The 13,422-nt window shown below is 40.6% G+C and overlaps 1 protein-coding gene across 1 annotated transcript in view; it reads right to left on the reverse strand.

Moving 5' to 3' along the window:
* Window positions 1-1,693: 1,693 nt before the first annotated feature.
* The window catches only part of RANBP17 (RAN binding protein 17), a 344,793-nt gene continuing 333,064 nt past the window's right edge, over window positions 1,694-13,422 (reverse strand). Inside the window, exons 26-28 of the mRNA XM_044664454.1 lie at window positions 6,840-6,938; window positions 3,202-3,329; window positions 1,694-2,082 (exon numbers count right to left, since the gene is read on the reverse strand). Of these exons, the coding sequence (XP_044520389.1) occupies window positions 1,986-2,082; window positions 3,202-3,329; window positions 6,840-6,938 (324 nt within the window). The 3' untranslated portion in view covers window positions 1,694-1,985. The remainder of the gene's footprint in view (window positions 2,083-3,201; window positions 3,330-6,839; window positions 6,939-13,422) is intronic.

Below are 13,422 nucleotides of genomic sequence, written 5' to 3' on the forward strand. Positions count from 1 at the left end.
CTTCCTTCCTTCCTTCCTTCCTTCCTTCCTTCCTTCCTTCCTTCCTTCCTTCCTTCCTTCCTTCCTTCCTTCCTTCCTTTTTTTTTTTCTTAATCCCCTATGTTCTGATAATATTAATTCTAAAATAGAGTGGCAAGGGCTGGGCAATGGGGGTTAAGTGACTTGCCTAGGGTTACACAGTTAGCATGTGTCTGAGGTAGAATCTGAATCCAGGACCTCCAGTCTCCAGTCCTGGTGCCCTATCCATTTTGCTACCTTGTTTTTTGTTTTTTGTTTTTTACCTTATCAGTTTTCAAGCTCAAGCCAACTTCCCCTTCATTGACCAGTCTGAGATTACTGGGGTGGGTGGAAGGGTGATGCCTGGCTCATGTGAATCCTTTCAGGGTGATGAAGAGAACCAAGGGTGCCTTATCATTTCCATCTGAACATTTTTTTTAACCCTTTACCTTCAGTCTTGGAATCAATATTGTGTGTTGGTTCTAAGGCAGAAGAGTGGTAAAAAAGGTAGCCCCTCTGAAGCAACTGATGCTTTACAAAGTTCTTAACTCATTTCATCAATGTGGATCTCACCAATGCCTGTTTCTCATTCCTTAATTACCAATAAAATAGAATCTATTGTATGTTTCACCCTGTTCCCCTATGCTAACATCAGCAAAACGTGGATTTGGAGAGTTATTTAAATGATTCTGCTGCTGCTCTATGCTGTCTGTTGCAAATACTGAAATAATCAGAAAGGTTTAAAGAAATACCATTTGGCAAGAAATAATTCTAACATCAACCTGCATAATTGCCTTTTGTTTTGGGGCAATGCAAGGTTTTTTGTTTGTTTTATTAAAGTGATAAATATATTACTAAGCTGGATCAGGAAGAACATAAAAACGTTAAGATACAAAATAAGGTGGGAGCAGCCTCTTCTGAATTAATATCACATGTACAAGATGAATGCAAATTGCATCCTTGTTCAATGTCCTGAATTTTGGCTAAATCATTGATCTTCATTTCCTTTCTCTTGGAAGAGTAATCAGAGTGGTCATACGATAGAAACGAATTGTTCTTCACTTACAAGTTTCCATTCTTTTAAAACTGTACTTTAACCCCTCAGTACACACTGTCTTTGGTACCAGCAAAGCTCATGGCAGGCCCATGAACTTGCCCAGATGGATATGCTGCATTTTCTATTTTAGACTAACCCTTTCACGATCACTTAAAGCTATATTGGAGCAGAAGGGCTTATGCTTGGCACTGCCCAGTGCTTCAGGGGCTAGCTATCTCATTCTTTCTGAAGAAATGTTCTTGTATGTAACAATCGTATGGCTTAATTCTTCTAGACTGAACCACTTCAAATTTATGCTAGTGAAAAGAAAACATCGTTTGTAAGTCATTTAATTGTATTACTGTCTCTCTGCTTTATCAGATGCCATTGTGTAGGAGAGCTTTGTGAGCAATCCCATGGGTCACCTCAGAGAGCTCCCAGCCTTGTTCAAAGTGCCCTTATCTCAGCGTCTCTAACATTTAATGTTCTATATTCATAGAAAAATAATGAACTTTATTAATTTAACAAGTTCAAATGGCATTTGTCTCAATCTCTGCTTTTCTGTTTTAGTTAATGTAGTCCATATGAAGGCTAAATCCTTAAATTTTCTCCTAAAATATTTGCAAATTCTCTGATTTCATAATCATTAACTAATACACATTTTGGAGCAAACCTGGATTTATTTTGTTCTTTGGTTACGTATTGTTTTTACACCATTTTACAGCAGTACAAGAACAAATAGAAAGGCTGAAAACATTTTTTAAAGCAAAGACTGTGATTTTACATTGTTCTCACGCTTATAAATTCTTACAATTAGGCCAGAGTTATAAAAATGCAGATATTGTTTAAAAAAAAATTTTCCACTGGGTTGGCCAACATCAGCAATACGAGGCCCAAACCTTCCAGAGTCTATTTGAATATGTTATTCTTCATGGGAGTCATTGGAATTGGGTCAGCTCATCATGTCCAAACCGCCCACTTCTGTACTTCCATCAGAGCGTAGGGCTTCAGCCATATCTCTTCTGAAGACTGATAGATTTTGAGTGAATCTGTAAGAAAAAAAGATGCCACATGATGAGTGTCTGCCCTTCTGTGGCGAGTCAGAGTCCTTCAGAACCTTGGACAGATCCATGCCTCTAAATGTTACTGTCCCATTGACCTAAAGTAGGACCCCTCTTATTTTCCTGGAGACAGCTGAGTCTGAACTGCAGGGGTATAAGAAGCCTGATCGTCTACAATAACACATTATCTGACACTATATTATTATTATTTTTTTTTTGAGAAGCCTATTTCTATTGTGTAGTTTTGTTCAGTGAGGTCATCTGCCCAGGGCATTTTTTTTCTTTTATGGACACTTTTAGATCAATTATCCTCTTCTCCCTTTTCAGCTACTCATGTAAAGAACTGGTGCAGGGGGAACAACTTGCAGGCCACTAGTAGGTCACATTTTCTGTGGGCCATATCAGTGGCTCCCAAGTGGCCTTAAACCCAACCTCAGGTGATTATGTGTTCGGTTGGATGGAGGCTCTTTTCCCCATGAATTGGGTGTGCAAGGGAAAATGTCAGCCAGGGCAGCAGGCACGTACCTTAGTTTTGCATCACAATATTAATTCTCAAATATTAGATATTCCCTGCATTATTGAGCTACTAGCTTGTTAGACTTAAGCCATTCCAGTGCTGTAACTATCCAGATTTTTAAGAGTAAAGATTGAATTTTTTTTCTAAAGTATCCTTTTCCTTGTACATTATTTACATTTGTGGTCAATGCAGGCCTTTTTGGTGTAAGATTATGGGGGTGATTCAGAACTATAATTTGTAGTAAGGAATAATCCTAAAATGGGCCATCAGGGTGGTAAAAGAGGCAACTGCATCCCACGCTGAAAGTTAGAGGGGAACGGGGAGTCCAGGGACACTGCTGGCCGATGGCCATAGGTAAGTCACTTAACTTCTTGGAGACTCAGTTTCCTCACCTATCAAAAGGGGAATGGTAATATTTGTGCTACCTACCTCCCAGGGCTGCTGTGAGAAAAGTACTTTGTAAACCCTAAGATGTTGCAAATGTGATTTCTCAAAGCCAGTAGGTAAACAGCTCCATGGAGTTCCTACCTAACCAGCTGCTTGGTAGGGGAAAGACACTGAGAGCAACTGTGTTTTCTGGGAATACTTACCTGTCTCTGTTCTTTATCAGCAGGTTCTGTTCCACACCCTCCATCAGGCTTCTGAAACACTGGTTCAGGACTTCACGTTTGCCAATGGGCTGGCTGCTTATCAGACTCTCCCTCAATTCATTGAAGTACTATTAGGAGGCAAGTGTTTTAGTAAATAAACCATAGGACAGGAAAGACAAGGATAGAAATCAATTCTGGGCCCCTCTATAAGCTCAGGACAGGGGTGGGGTGGAGGGATTACTGGAGGAGGGTTCCCCTTTCACCTTTCCCCTCCCCAACTTACTCATGTGATCACCAAGGGCATAATTTTTCCTTGCATTTGCATCACCAGTGCTTATCATGTGCCTGGCACACAATAAGAAAGCACTTCCATGCCTACCTGTCCAGAGAAGCCTCAACCCAGGCAAGCTGTATTTCAAGTCTTAGAAGAAACTTGAAAGAAGTAGAAACATTCCTTAAGTGCAGGTTAAACTTACCAGCGGCCATAAAACCTCTCAAGGGTCGCTATGGATGATGGTGTCACACTTTCTCCTTGGGAGTCTCAGCACTTTATACCATGGTGGAGAGGGAAGGGGACTAGACCAAAGGGTTTGAATCCCCTTCCTAATCTTTGTGCCCTCAGGTAAGTCAACTCACCTGTGAGGCTTAGTTTTGTAGCATTTCTAGCATTTCTAGCTAGGACTCTCCAGCTCAGTATGGTGAATGAAATGTTTTGTAAACTCTATATTACTATTGTTATTGTTGCTATTTGCAGGTTCTGTTTTTCTTCATCTGACCACACATTAGTAGAGGGTGGCCAGGATTTTTTCTAGGCTGAGAAAGAAGTTTTCTCAGATGTTTTAGTTTGTGATCAACTTAGAAATGTGCTGATTCAAACACCCTAGTATGGACAGAGGGTGAGCGCTGTACAGTGAAAGCAGAATCATCTTCAGAGTCAGAAGACTTGGGCTCAAGTCCCAGCTTTGTTGCTTACTACAACAGGCAGACAATTTAACCCCTTTGGATCTCTACTTTCTCACTTAAAATGAGGAGGTCAGAAGAGATGATCCAGTCAATGTAGGAGATCTACTTCATCTCAAGAACCTATGTAATAGCTAGATGAGCTACAGGAAGCAGGGTTGTTGGGCCCAGGCACATGGAGAGGCCACATCATCCTTGATATCAGGTGGCTTGGTCAAGTGAATTACTCTCCCAAGAGCTCCCCTCCCACAACCCCCACTACATTCCTGGTGTTGCTGGAACCAGATCAGAATATAACTGGCAAATATTTAACAAGGTAAATAAAAATACAACAACACAGAAATTATGTTAAAAAAAAGTAAGTCAATATGTGGCCCACAGAGATCCTTCTGCATGGATTAGTGGCCCCTGTTTTCTCTATTTCAGTTTGCCACCACCTCTCTGGACCACATTTTGCAATCATTGCATAGGTCTTGCCATAAAGGAGTTTGTGGTGGTGGTAGAGGGAAAAGGAGAAGAGATCAGGTATTGAGGATAGAGAGGAAGAAGTCAGTATTTATTGTTCATTTCTGAGAGATCTTTTTTCGACACTAAGTGAAATAGCTGACATTCTTGGCCTCCAGACAAATAACGACACAGCCTCTGCTTCTTAGCTGGGGTCTGTTAGCTTTTACATAAACACAAACCTTTATGCTAAACACAGCTCCTAATCATGGGAAACAGTCTAATTTTAACATAAAGACAATATTCTGCAAAGCGTATGTTTGTTCTTTTGAGCCCAAATGGCATGATATTTAATTTCCATCATACACTAAAGCAGCTCACATCAAAAATACACATAATTAATATGTAGTCAGACTAATACTTAAATACGATATATCAGAGACATTATACTTAAACTACAGTGTCTTTCTGAACAAGATTGGGAATGCACAAAACTACTTATTTTTCTCTTTTATAATGATGCAGTGACTCACACCAAATAGAAAATTATTAGTTTTTCATCCCAAACCATGAAATATTGCCTCCATCAGTAAAGTATAATATTGTGATGTCATAAGCTTTTTCTAAACACTGAATTTGCCCTTATTCCCTCTCAATCATTTTAAAAGAACTGCTCTCTTTTATAGAGCTTGGATTTAAATCACAATAACACTGAGGGAAGATGAATGACAGTGCTATTGGATGTGGCTAAAATTGGATACTTCAGCACAGGTGAATGATGAGACAGCTCTTCTCTTTTTGATATATTTTCTTCTTCTATTAGTTTCCTTCCATGGCTGGGATTTCAGTTTGAATTTTAATGTATGCGGCTGCCTCTAATCTCAGTGTCTTTTTTCCCCAGTACTATCTTATTGTATAGACAATTCATTCTCCATAGCAGTAATATACTGCTCCCTGTGACCGCCAGAGAGACAGAACCATCATCAGCAGGAAGCACAGTGTGGCCAGCCTCACTTCAGTAGCCACAAACATGCACACAGACAGATAGACAGACACACGTACACAATTCCCAAGGGTACCAGACCCTTTCTTTGCAGAGACAGATCAGAGGATTCCATAGGGATTTGCCACAGATTCTTCAAACAGGAAGGTTTCCCCTAAGGATTGAGGGAAAGGGGCAAATGTTTCATTCAAAGGCAGGTCAGGAGGATAGGATAGTCCAGCATCAGGAAGCATTGGTCATCATCACTAAATGGACCCATTGGTTGGAGTCTTAGGCTTTGTTCTTTAGTCTAGCCAAAAGAGCTGCTTGTGAGCTTTAGTTTAAACCAGCAACAAAGGCTGGCATGGAATAAAAGAACCACCAGCCACACAACAGGTGTTTCTTCTGCCAAATCAAGGAGGATAAAGTCTGGGGCTGGGAAGAGGTACAGCAAAGGGGCCCCTGGGAAAAGCCAGGCCTAGGGGAACTAGAGGAAAACCTGTTGGCCTTTCCCAGGACTCAGGGCAGATGGAGAACTAAGAGAATGGTTCAACAGAGGCAAGTCACTTAAGCTCTAAGTCTCAGTGTCCTTCTCTGTAAAATGATGATAATAATGTACTACTAGCTCACAGGGCTGCTATGGGGAAAGTATTCTCTAAACCTTGAAGCACTGTATGAACACACTGTTATTATCTGTAAGATTTCTTTTAGGAAGAAAGAGGACACTGTGTCTGGATTTGCAATGTCCTCAGACTGCTGAAGCCTGTAGCGAGCTGTCTGTGCAAGGCAATGTAAACCCTTTGAAGGGAGTAGAGAGGAAAAATGGCTCACTCCTTGATACTTTCCATCCTCTGACTACCTTCGTGGGGCTTAATGTAGGGCTAGGAACTGTAATATCTCCTTAGCCAAAGGACACATAACCAGATAAGAATGACTTATTCCCTGACAATGTTTCAAGGTAGGTAAAGCCCTTCCCTTATAATCATCCAGTGAAGACAGGAGTGCCATTGTCCTCGCTAATGTACGTAAGAGATGTGGAATTGCTTCCCTACAACTGATTGTGGGAGCCAGGAGCTATCTCCACATCTTCTGACTCTGCAGCATTCTTTGGGGACAAACCCTATTACCTCTGCATCCCTATCTGCCCCAAATGCCAGTTTGCCCAGAACTGTCCCCTAGTGCTGCCTCCTGCTGAGGACAGCTCTTTTGCTCGCCTGTACACTGACCCTTGTCACTTATCTACAACACTCACCTTCTCATTGAGGAGTATAAGGCCCAGCAGAGGCCTTGACACTGACCACTGGTTCCGACAGTCCTCAAAAATAATGGTGTTCAGGAGGGCAGACATCATCTGAAAGAGAAAGCTACACATGGAGTTGGTATTCGGGCTTGGAGTCCCCCACCCGGATCATAGCTTCTTAAGAGCTCCCTCACCCATCCCTGATGACAGCCAGAACAACTCTTGTGGGTAAATAGATCAATCCTTGTAAACCTGCACACACCCAATGGAGAGTGGGGAGCAGTGCAGTTACTGAGTTTCAGAAGCACGTTGAAAGACTCAACAATGCCTGAAGAGGAGTGATGGGCACTGATAGGGCAAAAAAGAAATTGGTTTCCATGTTAATCACCCAAAGAAGAATTAGAGGAATAAGCAAACAGCATTTACTTTTCAGTCAAGAAAACTAAGCGATGAGGATAGCAAGTTTTCCTCTCTATAAAAACCAGAAAAGGCAGAAGCACTAGAGTGGAGAGACCTCAGGCAGTTTCTGGAAGTTTCTATCTGAGCTCACATGGATTTCTTTATGGCAGAGACAAGCAAGACCCAAGACCACATGTTGGAAGCTTCTCAGGCTCCATTTGGGCACTGGACTGTTAAGAGGAAGAAATTTCTATCCTTGCCTTTCCTGTCCTAGTATATGGCCCTTCTTTGTGACTGACGAATCAGCCACATACAAACAGCATAGTCAGCCTCTGCTTGTTTTGGATGCGAAGCCTGTTTCCTCTCTGGGTCATATTGGGATGTTGTGATACACATACCTACCCCAATCCCTGGGGCCGCTACTTAAACCTTGCTCCTTACCCTCCTACACTTGGTACTTACCCAACTTTATCCCCCATTTCTTAAAGGTGATGGCAATATATCCAACCACTAGGTCTCCATATTTTCCTAGGTCCTAAGTTTGAGTTGTCATTTCCCTTATGAAGCAGGACAGCTTTGGATATTGGTGGCTGGGGTCTGGAATTTTCTGATTTCCATGTGCAACTTCAGGCCAATCACTGAACTTTCATGTTCTAGGTTTAGCATTTGTAAAGTATGGATAAGAATAAATACATCCCTGAGATGTTGTGTGATACCAATGGGATTACACATGTGAAAGTTCTGGGAAAAGTGCAAAGCTTCTAAGACACACTAAGGTACCTTTGAGCTCTAACATTTTATGGCTTTCTACTTTAATAAAGTATCTGTATTACCATCAGCCCAGGTACATCTTCCATTAGTAGAGGTCAAAAATCCTCCAGGCTTCTCATTCCATGAGATTCTTGCTTATGTTTTACCATAAATCCTTCATGGAGAATTACTCATCATAATACAATAAGGCTGGTGAGGTAGGAAATCTTCAATGCCAGTTGGGTAATAACTATCTGTCCAGAAACTTTGGAGACATTTTGGGTCAAAAGCCCAGAACTGAGAAAGTAATCAGCAAAAAGAAGAGACTACATATTTTCACTGGAGACTATATTTCAATGAGCTATCCAAAGTCATGGAGCTACAAATTAAAATAAACAAAACCAACAGATCCACTGAGGCAATCTAAAATATTATGGGCTTCACATTCTGGAGGCAGAATGAATATTTTCATGGAAAGGATTCAAGTCAGTGGCACCAAAACTCCTTCCATAAATGACGAAGCATCCTGAAGTGATGTGCCAATTACTTTCTACAGTACTCTTGTGGATTCATTTCTTTGAATGCATGTATTTATGTCTGTAATAAGCAAGGGAATGTTTGAATAAAATACTTTTCTAAAAATAAAGTTGGCTAAAAAGAACTTTCCTTTTATTCTTGTGGAAAAATTGAAATTAGTGAAGCAAATCTGCTCAATTGATATTATTATAACATTCCATTTCCAGAAGATTTTTTCTAATAACTACAAGGCTGACCTGTATTAGGGTGGGAAAAACAGCAAGACCCAGAAAGCAAACATTCTTCCCAGAAAGGGCTGAGGATGGAGAACCAGAATCTTTGAGAAAAGAACCACATTCAGCTGGATGGGAGGTTTTTACTGGGAAGTTACTTCCACATCTTAGTGAAATGTCTAGTATGGGGATGTTTTCATAAACAATTCTCAGCCATTTTTCAGACCAGATTTCTTCAGGTGAGAAAGGAAGAGAATGATTTACCAGGTAGGGACCAATCATTTGGAAAATTTAGCGTGAAGGAAGTGAACATACTGGCTGTAGGCCTGTCTCAGAGTCTTACTACCATCCTGGGGATAGCAGGAATGGCTGTTTCAACTATGTGAGGTCAAAAGCTCATTCTAGTATCTTGTATCCTAGAATAGATATTTTAGCCTACTGCAAAGGGTCATGCCTTAAGAAAATTTTTTTAACACACTTAAGTACCGTGCCACTGCAAATAAGTGAGGCTAAGAGGTAACTAACTGTACATCAGGTACGACTCGAGCCATCATTTATATAAAGGGAAAAAATAGAAACCAAAGTCTTTCAGCTACTGTTGGAGACATGTAGGCATACTGTATTTGGGGAAATTGAATTCCAATAAGAAGAAGCCACATTACTTGCTTGTCTTGTTTATGGAGGTGAAAGTCTTAACTTAAGTACACTCTCCCATCTTCTCTCTGTAACAGCAGCTCTTCACAAGTGTCCCATTTGAGGACTAATGGCAGGTATTACAATAACCTCTCAATTACCTGATCCAACTGAGGACAACAGGGGCATGGAAAACCCAAATCAATGCATAGTCTAAGCCTCACGTATCTTCCCTTGGCATAAGCTTGGCTACTTATGGTCTCCTCTGGGTGCTTATGATGTTCCAGGAATTTATAACATTTCAAACAAATTATGAAGCCATTCTGATCATATCATTCATGAAAAAATAAAGAAAACTTATTCAAAGTGTCACTCATATATCACACTCAGTTCCCACTAACTTAGAAGAAAGATCCTTTTTATGTCAACAATGAAATTTCGAGGTAAAAAAGTGTTCATCTTGCTATGAAAGGTGAAGGCCAGAGGGCCAAGGCTGGTCAGAATGAGGGCTGAATAGGAGTGAAAATAACTCAGTTAGGCAGGGCAGTGTCCATGGGGAGAAAGATTTGTAGAGATTAGGAAGAGGAAAAGCAATGCAGACATAACAGGGCAGCAGTAAGGACCATGACCAGCAGCCCAGACTGTAAAAGTGCAAAAGTACAAAATCTGCAGACTGTTTGATTCTAAGGAATGAAGACTGGCTGACTTCTTGCAAAAGTCAGAGAACTCTACTCAATGACTATCACTAAATTATATGCACATCAATAAGTATTGTCCTCATAGTGGCAGTGTTTCTGGGTCACAACGGTCACAGGACAATAGATTTGGAGCTAAAAGATACCTTATAAGTCATTTAGTCTAACTCATTTTATAGGTGAGGAAACAGGAAACAGGACCATTGAAGTTAGGTGACTTGCCCAAGGCCACACAGGTAATAAGTGGTAAAGCCAGAATTCAAACCCAGGCCATCTGACTTCAAATTAAATGCACCTTCCACTGCACCGTGATGTTTCCTTTAGGAGTCTCGTAATCAGCTTACAATATTCTATACTTCAGCCCAGGAACAAGGTGCACAGGTTATATGTCTAGAACAGAGATAGTTGGTGTTATGTCTGACAGAAACACTGAAATCTGTACTCTATTTTGAGGGATTTAAATAAAAAAACAAACGAACAACCAACAAACTTCTCCATAGATCTTTATGATACCCATAGGGATAAATGAAGAATTGGGCTCTCGGCACCCTCCACTGTCAGTTTGTTTCTTTTTGGTCTTCTGTCACTATTCATTCTTCTCTCTCACCACCTGCCTTTTCTGGCTACCACTTCGGTCCTACCATCTGCTGATTGGCTAGGGAGCCCCTGAGGTGTCTGGAAAGAGAACCCAGAGTTGTTGCCCCCTGAGAGCTCCCAGCAGACTCTGCTATTTTTCATCAAAAGAAGTTTTTATATATTTGTTGAAAATATTTTTAGAACTTCTAGATGAACAAACATGGCCATGATGAATTCAGAACATTTTAAAAAAGGACTTTCCTTCCTCTTACTGGAAGATCAACAATGTATCACAATTTAAATTATTATTATAAACATTAAAAAATATCCTTGTCATCCTTGTACTATCAGACATCCTTTGAAAAATGCGCACTTCATATTGTGAGTAGGTGGCTGTTATGCCTTTACCATTCCAGCTCCTGCACTTTAAAGATGATCCCCGAGAAGATCCCAAGAAGTTCTGAAGAGGAAGGTGAGAAAACCTCCAAGATGACTCCCAGATTCATGCCCTGGTACTATTTGCTTTCATCAGTGTGGGGATTGTGGACTGTAGTGTCTGGATTTTTAGGGGAGTAAACTTCCCCTCAGCATTCTCAGCAAATTCACCCTGTGCTCTGAGGCTAGTGTGGACTATAACTGTTGGAGAATAGGAGAATCCAAAGGCTGCCACTCAATGAAAACCAAGATATAAATGGCTAGCACTCTTTAAAGCAAGCCAGTGGCTGTTGTTACAAAGAGCTGTTCCTGAGGCCACATGCACAGTAGATATTGAAATGTGATCCTGCCCAAATTAGATAATAGTCATCATTAGGGAAAAGGAATCAATTGTTTTCTTCCGTCTGCTGTCTACCTCTGTGAAATGAGTGGAATGATATGTAAGATGACAGGAATAGAAGAATAAGCATATATTTAGTTATTTTTACCTACCCAGCTTAACCAAATCATGGTAAGCATGTTATGTTCAATCCTTTAACACTGGGTACATATTAAAAACATTCTCAAGTCCTTAGCATCTTTATAGTCTCCTAAGAACAGCAACCATTTAGCATTGGAGATGAAAATTCTCATACTCACTAAGTGCAAGATGACGTTGGCTTGTTTTTAGGAAATGAGATGGTACAGTCAATTAGCGTGTGGCCCATTCCCCTTTGGAAAATCACTTGGAGGGATGCCTACTTGGCCTCTGTACAATGTCGGAAAGAATCAAAACGACAAGGGCACTGGTTGAGCCTGCAGCTTGGAGCTGGCCTCAGCCCTGGGCAATGAGGGGGTGTGAGGGACTGTGCTTCCAAACTGACTATACTTACCCACTTTCCCCAAAGTCCAAAACATGCCTTCTCCTCAAGTGAGAGATGGTACAAACTAAAAACCCTTCCATCCATTGTCAAACTTAAGGAAAGACATAGTGGAATTTTGCTGTGGCATCAATTTTTTCCATTACTAACAATGCCCTTGTTTTTGAAATGTTCACGTTAATCATGGTTTATTTGAGGAGGAATTACCTGGAAGTGTCTTTCCTTATCAGAGAGAAGATAAACTTAGAATGGAACTTCAGAATTAATTAATTGAGAGGACTGCCTGTAATGTGTCTATTCTGAATGTTACCACACACATCACAGGGAAAACAGTTTTATTTTCCACTGTTGAAATAAATTATAATAAATAATTCATTTCAGCAGCAGAAATGTACTGTAGAGCAAGAGCACAAAATTGAGTATACTTCCCTGCAAGTCTCATTCCTGTATCTTCATTATCTATTTGAAACTTTTTACGAGTGGTAAATCATATTTCAAGGGGTTGAAGATACCATAAAGCAGGTTTGCTGCATTAAAATAAAACCGAAACCGAGGGAGTTGGAGTGCTTTAGAACTTGCCACTCAGCCGTGAGAGAAGATTTCCACCCCCTCTCAGCCTGCCAACACCACACAGAACACTCTTCAATTTAACGAGGAAATTAAACATTGTTTGTGGAAATGCCACCCATACTCTCCTTTGAGATAATATTGTATTCCTACGTCTTGGGGAAATTTAGTACCTCATTTTTCCATTATTGAAAAGAATAGTTTTTAATTATAAAGAAGTCTTCTTCTATTTATCTACAAGGTAGAGCAAAGGTGATTTGGCAAGGTGACAATGTTCAGTAGAGACTATAGTACTTGAACCTGAATTCCACACAATGTCTCCAGAGAGTTTTGGATCCTCTAGGGCTTGGGTGTGCCTCCTGGCAACAAAGAGAAAACCTGCACATACTTATCAAATCATTGAATGTTAGATCTGGAAGGGATATTAGAGATCATCTAGCTGAAACTATTCATTTTATAGATGAGTAAAATGAAGCTTAGAGAGTAGTGACTTCTACAAGGGTCAAGGAGAAGGTTCTCTGGAGAAAGGAGATGAGGCATAGGGAAATAACACATTTTAGCTTAGACTATCTCCATTTTTCTAGTGAGGTAAGTTGGAGACTTGTTCTACTTGGTTCCCTTCATCATCAGTCCACAAGTGGTCAAATACATCAAATGCTCTTTGATTTCTATCCAAAGTCCCTTGGAATTCATGGATTTATAGAATCTGGAGTTGTGAAGGCCCTCAGGAGTCACCATATCGGAAGCACTGATCCTCCTAGACAGTATTTTTGACAAGAGTTCATCCAGTTTTTTATGCTTGAAATCACCAGCTTTTTAGGAAATACAATCTATGTCTCTCTCCTTCCTTCCTTCCTTCCTTCCTTCCTTCCTTCCTTCCTTCCTTCCTTCCTTCCTTCCTTCCTTCCTTCCTTCCTTCCTTCCTTCCTTC

This window comes from Gracilinanus agilis, chromosome 2 (genome assembly GCF_016433145.1).
Source record: "Gracilinanus agilis isolate LMUSP501 chromosome 2, AgileGrace, whole genome shotgun sequence".
Taxonomy (NCBI): domain Eukaryota; kingdom Metazoa; phylum Chordata; class Mammalia; order Didelphimorphia; family Didelphidae; genus Gracilinanus; species Gracilinanus agilis.